The sequence below is a fragment of the Alligator sinensis genome, unplaced genomic scaffold, assembly GCF_000455745.1.
Source record: "Alligator sinensis unplaced genomic scaffold, ASM45574v1 scaffold331_1, whole genome shotgun sequence".
In the NCBI taxonomy this organism is placed as follows: Eukaryota; Metazoa; Chordata; order Crocodylia; family Alligatoridae; genus Alligator; species Alligator sinensis.
The window spans coordinates 1,459,057-1,472,645 of NW_005842033.1; the positions used below are offsets into that span (position 1 = coordinate 1,459,057).

At 37.3% G+C, this 13,589-nt stretch overlaps 1 protein-coding gene across 7 annotated transcripts in view; it reads right to left on the minus strand.

The window, feature by feature from the left end:
• ARID1B (AT-rich interaction domain 1B) overlaps positions 1-13,583 on the minus strand; it is a 445,974-nt gene extending 432,391 nt beyond the window's left edge. For all 7 annotated transcript variants that reach the window (XM_025202638.1, XM_014519339.2, XM_014519340.2 and 4 more), the window contains exon 1: positions 13,470-13,583. In XM_025202638.1, the coding sequence (XP_025058423.1) occupies positions 13,470-13,577 (108 nt within the window). In that variant the 5' untranslated portion in view covers positions 13,578-13,583. The remainder of the gene's footprint in view (positions 1-13,469) is intronic.
• Between the last annotated feature and the right edge of the window lie 6 nt (positions 13,584-13,589).

Sequence of the window (13,589 nt, forward strand, 5' to 3'; positions counted from 1 at the left end):
GAAACCTCAGATCAAGAGGTATAACCAAAAAAAAAGAGATCAAATTATTAACAGGTGACTATCAGACCTAAGACCATTTTGAAAACAAAAAAGGATACAGAATATTTGAAAAGCCATTTGAATTTTTTAAAAGTATATTACTTACCTCTAAGTTCTCTCTCCTCTGTATTTGAAATATCAGTGTTAAGACCAAGAGAAGGGGAGGAAGTTAAAGGGTGCCTCTGAAAAGGAAAATAATTTAGGCAACCTTCTGATCAGTGTCTGATTTTAGAACAAGACCAGATCCTTCAAGAAGACCAGTTAAGCAGAAAAAAGATCCAAAAGTTGGCAAAATTTATATTTTTGCTTGACATCAGTTCAGCTATTCAAGCATGATAGAAAAAAAGCTTGACAGTGCCTTAAAAAGGGTCTTTCCTGAAACAGTGGGCAGAGACAGAAAGAAGCAGCAGTCAAGGTCTCTGTTTTTTCAAAGTTAAAGAATTACCTTCAAAGGAAAAACAATGCAACTTCTGGGACTATTCTGAAGTATAATAATTGTTCCCCACATAGAATTAAAGGAGGAAAAAAGTGATAAAATCTGAGAAAGATTAACTTTGCAGTTTTCATTCTTATTTAAAATCAGTAAAGTTTGAGTTACTTTTCACTATTTAAAGGTACAGCAGAAAAAGTGCGTTGAGTTTTTAAAAGAACTGCTTGTATCTGTGAACTGACTTAATTATAAAGGTAGGACTGCACCCTTTTTTTTTCTCCCTGGACATATGATGGAAAGTGAAACAATTTCTTAACATACTCTGTGCACAGCATTAGCATACTAAGGTGTCAAGAAACTTGATAGTCTAAAATGTCTAAGTTTTTGGGACAAGGATCAGGTCTTCCTGTGCATAAAAAGCCTTAGCAACACACGTTACCTGAGGTTTTTACTTAAATGAAACTCTGACCTGCCATCAGTAGAGGTGGCTATGTTGAGTTACTAAAGTAGCTGGCTGCTGAATACTCCTCCCCTCAATCATTTTACCCCTTAGCAACACTGATGCTCCTGCTGATTCTCTGGAGTACAGAACAGAACAAAATATAGGTCAAAAGCAGGGAGGAGTACAAGGAACAGGCAGAAGCCTTCTCCTTCTTCAATGTATAGTTGTATTACCTCATCATTATCTAATTCTACAGTGGCAGAGGGCTGAGAAAACATGGTACGGTCCCACATATCTAATTAATTTTAAGGAACAAAGGGGAAGAGAAATGGTGACAGAATTACAGAAAGAAACAATATTTTGAAAGACAAAGGAGAACCAAAAAACTCAGAAAGAAGATAGCACAATAGGAGTGTGGGAAGGAAGGAAAAAAAACAGAGGGGATCACCAACAAGAGGCTTTTACTGCCTTCAAAGGGAAAAGAGGGCAGAACTTTGGAGCCACCCTAGCCCACTGCAAAACTGGCAGAAACTCTGTGGACTAAAGATGCAAAGCAGATAAATGAACACACTGTCCTTTCCTCAAACACACTAACGTCCATTCTCATTTTTCCTCAGTAGTAAAGCATGAGATAAGAAGAGACTTCCGGAGTCACGGATGAGATAGGTCATCGGCATGGCCACTGGAAAAATGGAAGGGTAACTCACAGTGTGGATGAACATTCAAGCTTCTAAGCTTTTTTGAGCAGGCACTTTGTTATATTTTGTACAGTGCCAAACACAGTGCGATCATTGCCTCCGATTTGAGTCCTAGGCGCTACCCCAATAAAAAGGAAATCTTAACAAGTATCTAGGCCAGGGCTGTACAACTTCTTAGCAGTCAGGGGCCACACCCTGCAGGCTGCATGAGTGGGGGAGTCACATGACATGGGTATCATGGCAGCGCAGGCCATGGGCCTCCTGGGTTCTCCCACACTGCACTGAGCACACAGGCACTACCCTCCCTAGCCACCCTCTCATTCCCGCTACATCAGGCACTTGGATGCTTTCCACTCCCAGCACTGGGCACAAAATTGCCCTTCTCCCCTTATCTCCCACATAGGCACAGGTGCCCCAGCCCTACCTTCAACAGCCCTGGGACTAGGCTCCTCCAAGCACCACAAACTGTACCATTGTTCTGAATTCACAATAAATACTCCAATATTCACCAACATTCACAAACAAACCTCTGACAGCTGATGTCTTACTGTCCCAGATCCCTGGCTTAATTGGAAAATTGTCTCTGAAAATTTATTTTAAATGTTGACAATTATGCCAACACTCTAGGAGCTGCACGAAGATCACTCCTACAACATGGGCTTCAGCAACAGGCTGTTCTCTGTCCTAACCAGCCCTTCCTCTGCAGAGGCAGCACTGGATTCAATTGAGAGCTTTACTTCTGAATGATTTAAAATGATGGGCTTTTTTGGTTTGGAGTTTTGTTTTTTTTTTAAATTACAGATGGATCTGAGATTGCGATTCATGTCAAGCCTGTAAATGAAAGTCTAGTTAGGGGGGTTATTAGGAAAAAAATGGGTTTAATATTAAAAACACCACAAAATAAATGTTAGCACTAAAATATTGTCACTATTTTTTATAGAACAAATATACTTTTACCACAATCAAATTTCCAAGACTTCTATAGTGCAGCAACAGCTATGGCTGATTAACAGAAAATTTTATCTGCACCATGCAAAAGACCAAGATTACAAATGAATCAATGCATGTTAACTTCATGATTTCAGGGAAGAGAGAGATAAAATAATTACGTGTGGCCAGTATGTTTTTACTGGGAGTAGAGTCTATTGATGAAATATGCAAACTAATACACAGAACTTAAAAGACAAAATTCTTTAAAATGCCCAAATCAGCAATGTTTTCTATTATTATAAATCAGATTCTTCATAGAATGGAAAGGGAGAAAAAATTAGCTTCAATTTATTATGAACAGTAAAAGGGTAAAAAAAGAAAGCATTGTTAGAGGTACAGCTAAGCAATGTACAAGAGCTAACACTTGAAATAAATAAAGTATCCCCCAAACTTCTCTTTTTACAATTGTTTTTCATAGCATCCAAATCAACAGCTTATCTTCTCACTGGATTATTCCATTCTCTAAAAGGTAGAAAAGCTGCTTGTCTGTATATACTGCCTCCGTGTGTTATCTATATGCATTCCATTTGAATCCAATTTCCTTGCATTACCTCTGCCCAGGTCAGGGATGAATGGCTGTCAAATTCCCTGAGGAATAAAAAGAAAAACCCTTTCTTCCTGAGGCAGCAAGTTTCAATTCACAGAGCACATGGCTAATCTACATATGTGAAGGTCATGGCACTTCAGTCAAAGAGGTTAAGAATGGAACAGCTCACGTAAGGGGCTGTCTTAAACATCTTGGCGTGGTGCCCAACAAGTGAGATTGTTGAAAAGCAATAGATAGCTTCTGGCAGCAACGAGGAGAAAAATATTTTGATCATGTGATGCCATGCAAACTAACTAGTTTGCTTCATGTGTGAAACTTTTACAGACATTACAAAAATGCCATTTATAATCAACTCCAAATTCCAGCCTCCCCTTCTTGGCTGCATCACATACCTCTCAAAAAAATCTAAACGGCAACCTAACATTATTTGAGGATGCTCTTTCCTAAAATCCACAAAAATAAAAAAAACAACACAGACAACATACAACCAACTGGCACTTACCAATATATTGGGGGTAAAATTCACTGGCAATAAACATGGCAAGAAGAAAGTATTTGCGCCACAGAAATCTACTACATCTTTTTGGGTTTTTTTTAAAGGAACAACTAAATAAAATCAATTTCTGTCAAGCAAAATTAGTGTCTTATTGCTGCAATGTGACTGAAGTTCTCTCAAATCTGGTGCCAAGCATTTTTATTTTTCAGAATTAATTCTTGCTAAACAACAATCTCTCCAGTTCATTTTATATAACCTCCTGTACACACCCATTCATTGCCTTTTGAAGAGGTGTGATTTTTTTAAAGAACCAATTCTACTATATTCAGAATTTTTGCTTAAGCAATACTGAATAGGATCACAAAAACAAGCAAATTACTTTCTGCAAACAAACTTGACTGAATGTAAAATAAAACCTCAGTACTTAGTATTTCATGTAAACAAAGAATATCCAAAAACACTCGAGACAAACTGTTACACATGGAATACACAGATCCATCCATATTTCCATTTGAATCAAAAAGTTGCAAATAAAACCAGCAAATTCCTTAGACGCTGTCAAAACAAACCTCCTTATCTCTATTTTTAACCTTAAAAGAATACCATTTAAGAACTACAATTCCCAGTCTTGTTTTCAAAAGAAAATTTCAGAGTTGACATTTCAGTACCTCACTTACAAATACATAAACCTGACAATCTAACAAACTAAACAATCAATCTGAAGGACAGCTATCTCAAATTCTTTCCAAGAAAGAAAAGTAATCAATGCGCAATCCATCTTCTCCCCTTCTCAGAAAATATGACAATTGGCTAGCAGAATTATGCTAATATAGAACTGAATGATACTTTGCATTTAAAAAGCACCTTGTAACTAAAGAACTCAAAGCACTCTATATAAACAAGTAAATATTACCTTTGCTTGTTATACGGGAAATTTAAGTTACACAAATGTAAAGGAAACTCACAAATGATGTTGGAGATGGTGAAAACGTCGCGATTTCACCACCTATTCAATTCTACCTTTCTAAAGCTTTGCCACATACTCAGAAATGGTCACATTTACTGCTGATTTAAGTAGGCACTACTCCTCCCAAGTTAGTGGGGTTACACAAGACTATGCATTAGGAATGGAATTTCAAAAGCACAAGTATTTTTTAAATGGTAGTTTCTTGAAAGATTTTTTAGACCTGATTTTTTTTATCGCCTTCGTCAAGAGCTGCCTTAGAACTGTATTTAAAGGTTTGCTTAAGCAAGCCAATCGCCATGCCAAGGTTTGTACTATAAAAGAATAGTCTTCTGCACGTCAAATACGTAAAGCTGAACGTCCTTAATTATAATGGGACCAAATGGTCCTTTTAAGGCTAGTCCGCACTTCTCAACCTTTGCTAGCAGAGTTAACCTGGGATCGCTATACCAGTAAAGACCCCTAGAGACGCAGCTTGCATCAAAAGGGGGGGGGGGGGGGGGGAAAGAAAAAACACTTCTCCACGCGTGTAAAAAAGGGGGGGGGGGGGGGGAAAGGAAATAACTATTCTGCCAATATAGTTATGCTACGTACCCTAACAGTGTAAGTTATAACAACGAAAAGATTCTTTCTGGTATAAATCACATTTACATGGGGAAAGCAGGGTGATTTAGCATAGCTATATAGGCTTGGGATTTATTTAACACTTCTAACCAACACAGCTTTAGCAGCAAAATTTGCAGTCGGACCTGGTCCTAGTTACACAGCTCATTTTTAAAGGACTTTTAAACTGATTCAGCAACACAGCTGTGAAATGCTTCTGATCTTGTGTGTATAGGCAAAACTGAATCATGTTATAACACAGACAAGAGATACCATGTTATAAAGCAAACTAGCAAAATGGTAAATTTACTTTGCATAGGGAGTACTTTAAAATCCAGTTATAACAGGGCTCTTAAGGAAAAAAAAATCCCATATACTATGATTAACAAAAAAAATAAAGGCTGAAAACATCTTACTAATAATGCAATGACGAATAATTTTCACTAAAAATATATTTGTCAGGATAAAATTGCTCCTTTTCCCCTATTTTCAGTAAATAAGAAGGAAAACAAAAATGATAGAAAATACAAGTAACAAGAACCCCCCCACACACACACACAAACCTATTTTTCAAAATAAAATATTTTCGTAACGAGCTGAAGCTGGATTTATTCCTCCCCCATTAACAAACACTTGCATTAAATTATTTCACCATCATCAGACATAAATAAAGAAAACTACAAATGTCTCAGATCAACAACTTGAAAGAAGGGGAGTCTGATTTTTTTTTATTATCAATTGCATTTTAGACCACTTAATATAAACATAAATTCAATACTGTCTTTAATAAAATTGCCTATTCAGATTTAAGAAGTGAAACAAAGCAGGAAGGGTTGAGACAGAGGTACAAAAAAAGAACAGTACTGAATTCTTATCCTCAAAGCCCTGTCTGTCAAGTTCAGAAGCATAAAAATAAGTAATATGCCTAAAATTAGATAATGGAGACTGGTAAACTGGTTATATACTTCTACTGATACTAAATCTTAAAAAGTTGCAAAAACACGGTCAAAAACATGGTGATTTCCAAATAAGAAGTAACATGAAAGGTAGATCAAATTCTGTTAACACTGTACTGAATGTAATTCCACAAGAATAGTTATGAAGCCAAGAAATCAATTCAATATCAATTGATTAGATACTTTCTGCTCATAAACTTAATAGCAGCCTCATCATCTTAAATTTCTCCAGATTTAGTATTAGCTAAAAAGATTTGGTATACATATCAAGGCACTTTCCAACTACATTCTTCTTAGATGCTTTCCACAGCAGAAAGATTCAACAAAAAATTTAAGAAAGATACATAGACAAAACTTTTGAACATCGTCTCTAGAACAATAACTCTGTGCAAAAGGAATTCAAATCTTTCTTTGGGTAGCTTCAAATGACCAATAACTTCAAAGCAGAAGATACAAAGTTTGCCAGAAGGACAGGTGTTCAAGATGCTGTATTCCCGAGACAGAGCAATTCTGATTTGCGATAGAGCTCAATTTAACAAGTACAAAATTCTGACATTCCTAAAGTCAGAATAGAAGGCAAAGAAAAAAAGGAAAAGGAACAGTCTCATTTGCATCTCAGTTTAGAAAATGAGATGGCTGCAGCCATAGCTAGCTACTTCAAGATTTTCTCATAAATGTTAAATAAAAACCTTTTTTGTAAAAAATATAGTACATCACCTATGACAAAAAACTCCCTTGATTCTACATTTCATCAAATTCCAACCTGGAACACAGGTACCCATCACTTAACAGTTTTACTCTGAAAAGTAACTTCAAAGTGTATATTGTAGGGTCCAATAGCCATTGTCTTACTGATATCTCTATACAGTTTGTTCAGCTTATAATTAAAAGGCATTATTCTAATTGAGGAGATCCATAAACTCAGTGGACTCTGAAAATCAACCAGGATTCTTTCCATTTTGTTTAACAAAAATGGATGTTCTGTAGTCCATACTAAGCCCTCACATATACCCATTCATAATTACTGTGACCTCAGTTAAATATATACAAACCCAAAAGTTTTCCCATTTATAATGAGGCAATAATGAGAGCATGATCATGAAACAATACCAAATACAGACTGCTGAGAGGGAGGAACTATAATTCAAAATTCAAGATGACTATGCTAACATGAAGGACAAGTGTCCAGCTTCATATAGTCACATTTGCCTGTCCTACTGCCCAAATAAGCAAAATACGGATGTCTGCAAAGCTTAACATCCTGCTGAGGGAAAATTCTACTGTCTTTGCTACTGGGTCTCCTCACACCAATTTCACCCTCCGTAGGAATGATGGATTTTTACAAGAGCCTAGTAATACTGGCACCAAAATTGGGTTCTCTCTACATATTACTAAAACAGTGGTTTCATTCCAACTGTGTCAATGACTGTTTGACTTCAGGCATATCACCCACTCAGCACCTCACTTTCAAAATCTATAAAACAGAAATAATCACATCCGCCTACAAAATGTATTTTGATCAAAGAAGTGAAGCAGTATTGTTATAGTTAAAACTGGTCATATAGGAACTCATTCCCTTGTATTTGTAGAATGGACTGTGTATGCAGAAATTCATCCCTAGTGTGATACTTCTGGTTTTACTGGGACACAAAACAGGGATGAATTTGGTCTTTTTTAGCTAAGAAATTAAGTTCCTAACGGATGCTAAAAAAATGCAACTTCAGATTAGAAATCCAGCCACACAACAGAACAAGAATTTTTTTAAAGTATGCATATTGCAGCATTGTGCTAATACTTGAGAACTTGAGTGCGAAACATAATATGAACGTGTGAAATTGGCTAATCTATTTTTATTGCCCAAGATAAGAGAAATAAAGAGAGTAAATATAGTATCTGGGATACGGATATTGACATTAGATATTTAAAGATCTGTCAGTTTAAATAAATCAAAAAGGTATTTCTAGTAACAGAGATAAGAATTTGTTTTTAAGCATTTTTTTAATCTGATGCTGTCTGTCCTACTACTATATTAGTTAGCTCGATGAGATTTTAATAAATTCATTTTACTTCCTGGAGTCAGTACTGTGCAATACAATATAAAGCCAACACTGTTTGATGCTCAAATATTTTTAATCAGCTTTCAAAGCAAATTTGAAAATCAGCAAGGCATATTGGTAATTCAAGTTTAATTAGCGTAAGTCCTCACCCAGTCCTACCAAAAAGTGTATTTAGTACTATGTAAATAGCCTCGATATTGGGGGGGCGCGGGGGGGGGGGAAAGGGAGGAGGGAATCTTATTTTTTCAAATATACTAATCACAATGCTAAAATATATTCTGATATATTCTGGCAAGTTAACCTACCACATCTAAACACTACTGGGAGCTAAAATTCTCAAGCCTTGAGCATGTATTCACACTAAGTGTGGTAACACTGTTTTACATACCCACAGAGAATCATCTTTAAGGAGGAGGGAATCTTATTTTTTCAAATATACTAATCACAATGCTAAAATATATTCTGATATATTCTGGCAAGTTAACCTACCACATCTAAACACTACTGGGAGCTAAAATTCTCAAGCCTTGAGCATGTATTCACACTAAGTGTGGTAACACTGTTTTACATACCCACAGAGAATCATCTTTAAGGCCTCTTGATAAATGCCACATTTTAAAAAGGCATTGAAATGTAAGATTGTACCCACGTTCCAAAAAGGTTGAGGAGACTAACCAAGGAATAAATAAAATACTGCTACTTAATATGTCAGTGAGAATTTTGTGACACCCAAAGTTAATGTTATATGTTTCTTGGGCACAGAAATAAAAATAAATAAATAAATAAATAAATAAAAACAGGCCTTTCCATGCCTACTAAAAACTTATTTTGCTTATTTAGACCTTCATCTAATTTTGCTGTATGTTTTTATAAACAGCGTATTTCAAATTAAATAGTAACATTAGGTAGACTATGCTTGACAATCAGTTTAAGCAGCTGGCAATCTTGATTTTTTTTAAAATTATATGCATCCAAAGAACATGGCAACAGAGTAAATGTGTTACATTAGTTTTTCTTCCCACAAGCTTGGATTAGAATACTAGAAAAACATTAATTGACTACTCAGCTGTAGAAGTCTAATGTGAAGCAGAGGATAATACAGAATATTGCTCTACTCTTTACTTACTGTATTTTATACACAGATTCGTGCTGTTCAATTTGTAAGTTTAACCACTACCATAGAAACCAATAACTGAACACCAAACCACAAGGTGTCAAATATATAATTGCAATACATAAAGATGCTACTAATTGACCCTATTGCTATTTCTGGATAGAGAATGTTTGCTATTTCTGGACACAGAATGTATCTAGGAAGGTGTTTTTGAATAAACATGCAGGGGAAAAGAACCTTGTTTTCCCATTAACATACTGAGAGTCAGTGACCCATGGTGAGAGCTGTCTAATGGTCCCCAGACAGAGGACCTCACCGTGACTTCAGTGCTTATTATGACAAAACTCCCATCTTAAAACAATGGAATTGGCACAAGAGGCTATTCAGAATCAGGCCCATTTGGAGTTGAGGTGAGATGGGGGCTGGAAAACAGGACACTCAGTAGTGGAAAAAAACCCCTACTAATAAAAAAAAAAAAAGTTCTGGTGCATGAATTTTTCTAACAATCAGTCTGTGTCCTGTGTAATCCAATACTCTTTGAAAAGACCAAGTTCTCTCTGTGTACGCACATACAATGCACACCTAACCTAATGTGTTAACCCCCTAGAATAGAATTTGAAATTAAGAATAGACAAAAGTCACACGACTACAAATATTTGGACTATATATTGTCAAGTAAGCACTCAATAATCAAATGGCTGACAAGATGTCATTACTCCCGCTTAACTTATTTACAACCAAAATAATTTTGTAGTATGAGTAGTAGTATCCAGGTGCCTTGCGTATTTGTGCTTCTTCCTTTCTTCAACTTCTTCTTCAAACTACAAATCACATCTGTTAGGTGAGTAGATCAATGAAACTGAAGTAAAAAAAAATCCTTAAAATAATTGAATGAGTTAAGCAGAAATTCTCTCTCAAAGCAAAAATCTACTGCCCTGCACATTAAGAAAAATAACCTCCCAGAGATAGCAATGTCCTCCACAGCCATTTCAGGCACCGCAGCCCATTTCTAGTCACATTTGCCTCCCACTCCCAGGGCAATAGTTTTTACATGTCCTGGATCCAATCATAACTTGCATTATAGACACATGACAAGACACATATTTAATTACACACACACACACACACACACACACACACACACACACACATTCGACATGTGAAACAGAAAAAAAATCACAAACACTAAGCTCAAATGCTACATTAAATGTTCCATTTCACACATGCTAAAAATGTACAATTTCAGCACTCATTAAAGGTATGTATGTGCACGTGTGCTGGTCTCTGTCTATGCATGTTATTAACATACATATGTTTACTATATATTACTTGCTACCAGTAACAGAAAATTATCATTTTCCATTTGATATGAAGCTTTTTTTTTTTTTTTTAAAGCAACCATTGATTTGAATCCAGCTAAATTTCTATTCATTATATATTACCAACTAGTCTGATGATAGAAGTTATAACAAAAGGAACAAAAACTCTGATTAATGACTTCCCATTTTTAACAAATATAATGGGGAATATCAAAGAACAGTATCTTGCCAGGCTCTCTTTCACAAGCCACAACTTACATATTGTAAAGGTACCCAAAATAAATTTCTAATTGTGAGACAAAACATAGACCCATAAATATATATAAAAAAATATTTCCAAGGGTCACACCGAGGACATAATGAATTTACTCTCATTCCAACACTAAAAACCCCCACACTGGTAACAATTTCTGCCATGAAGAAATAGCACATACACCTACATATGTCCCAGTATATTTTTCTTAGCTTTTACAGCTATAAATGTTATACTACCTACATTTTAAACCAAGCTGACAATACAAATCTTTTTAAATTAATTATGTAAGGTTATGCATATGAAGATTCAAAACTTTATGATTTCTTATGACCCTTTTTACCAAAGTATATTAAACAGGGGAAAAATAACCCTTACGAAATTCTTATCTTTCCATCAGGAATAGCTGGGAAAAAATGCAATAGAAATTAAAAGTAGGACAATTGTAGTCTGTAGACAATAGACAAACACCTTTTTCTATCCATGCAAGGCTTACATCATCATTATTATTATTAATTAAAATTAGTCCATCAAGCAAGCAAGATCTTCTCTATGACACGCTCCTTTCTTATACAGTAAAATCCAGGTGGCTGTTATCCTCAGAAGTGTACATCTTTGCTTATTTCTATACAGTACTTCCAAATTCGGAAAAGCTGTTAAAAAATTAGCAGCTCTTAATAGCAAAACCTAGTTGAGGGGGAAAAGAATTCCACAAAACTTAGGTGCATTATTCCTTTTAAAGACAATTTATTTTTCTGTAGGAAATGCAAGCATAATTTCATTTTCCGTACAGAAAAATAATTAAATGGTGAAGTTTCTTGCTGCACCACGGTTCAAATTTAAAACTTTTTTTTTTTAATTGACCTGAATTCATTACAGGAAATAAAACATACGGATTGCTTGAATGGCTTTTTTCCTCTTTGTGTAACATGTGATATATTTTCTGACATGGGTGCCACAAACAGACAGCACACACACATACACACAAATGATTACCAACATCACCAGGGTTAAACATCAAAAATAAATCAAGAATATATTAGATGTAAATTAGAATTAAAAATATATAGTCTCTTTTGACATTTCTACATTAAAATGTTTAGCAGGAGCCATAAAGGTTTGTTCATTAAGTACCACTTGATGGAACTGAACCCTCATCAAAACCACGTTATTAAAAATGCTGTTATAGCAAATCTGATAAATGCAAAACACGCACACACAAAATCTAAAACCAATGCCCAGGGGGAAAAAAGTCACCTAACAACTGTATTAAAAAATAAAGAAGATACTGCTAGCTTTCCACTATGCTGTTCACAGGCATGATTTCTGTCGATCCACATGTAACCTCCACTAGGTAGATACGGTTGCTCATTATTTCGGCTTCTTCTAAGAACGTTTAACCTTGCATCTGTGAGCGCTACTGCTCAGTTATTATTTGTGGCAAGAATTTTTGTGACTGTATTGCTCAGCACTTCTATTTACATCAGCAGTGCTAAATGCCCAATGGTGAGAGAGGAGCCAATCAGATGGCAGATTAGATGTCAACTCAGAGGCAGCTGTCTGGAGACTATTACAGCCAGTTTACCTCCACAATTCAAATTCCAAACCTTGCAAAGGAGATCAAGTCACTCTTTAGGTTCAGAGTGCTAGCAAGAAACACCAAGAGCGCAAAGCCCTTTCTAATCAAGCCCTCGACTTTGGAGGAGGACAAAAAAAAAATAGCCAGCTATATAGAGCATCCAACAATCATCTGCTATCTATTGATTTAGTAATATATTGGATTTAGCTAATCAGTCGCCTGCATTCGTCCAAACAAGCAGGGCTTTCAGGGGCTAGGCCTGTTTCTACAAAGGAAGGACTCTGCTGCTCTAATTGGGGACCATGCATGCCTGGACGGGCACGGCTCGCTCCAAACACCCCCCCGCACTTCTACCAACTGGTTATTCTTGTCTCGGGGAGCAGACGCGCGCACACCAGCGAGGTCCAGGACGGATCTCGGGGCAGATCAGGGGACCCTTCGCCACTACAGCACGCACGTTTCGAGCCGCCAGAAGGAACCTGGCAGTGTTTGGAGCGCCTTCCCAACAATGAACTCATCTGGGTAAAAAGGCAGGACAGAGCTCTTTGCTCTGGAGGGTTGGGGGTGGGGGGAGAGAGACAAATTAAAAAAAAAATCCTGATGGAGACTGATCAATATCCGCTCCCAGGCGCTGCTGGGGTGGTCAGAAAAGCAGCACCTTCCCTCTGCATCCCTTCTCCCACCCTCCCCACCCCACTTTGGGACTGGGGCCCCACAATCCCTGGCTCAAAGCAGAGGGCAAAGGCTTGGGGGCTTGAGGGGAGGCACAAATAAGCTGGAAAAAAAAGCGACACAGCCCACGGCCTACATCCAGCCCACCCCACTGAGGCTCCCCGGCCTAGCCAGAGGCGGGCATAGGGACACCCCCTTGCCATGGAGTTGAGCAACAAGCAACCAACCCGGCAAAGAAATCGGGGCTCCTGCCACCCGCCCACATGCGTGAGGGAAGGGAGGGCGCCCCTGGCCCTCACCCTGCGGTTACCTGGGTCCTGCTGAGGGGCTGCGCGGTGCTGCCGGGGCTCATGGCCGGGTGACTCCTTTGTTGCGCTGCTGCCCAGGCCGGGCTGGCCGCCCCGTACTGCGAGCCCATGTCCTTGGCCAG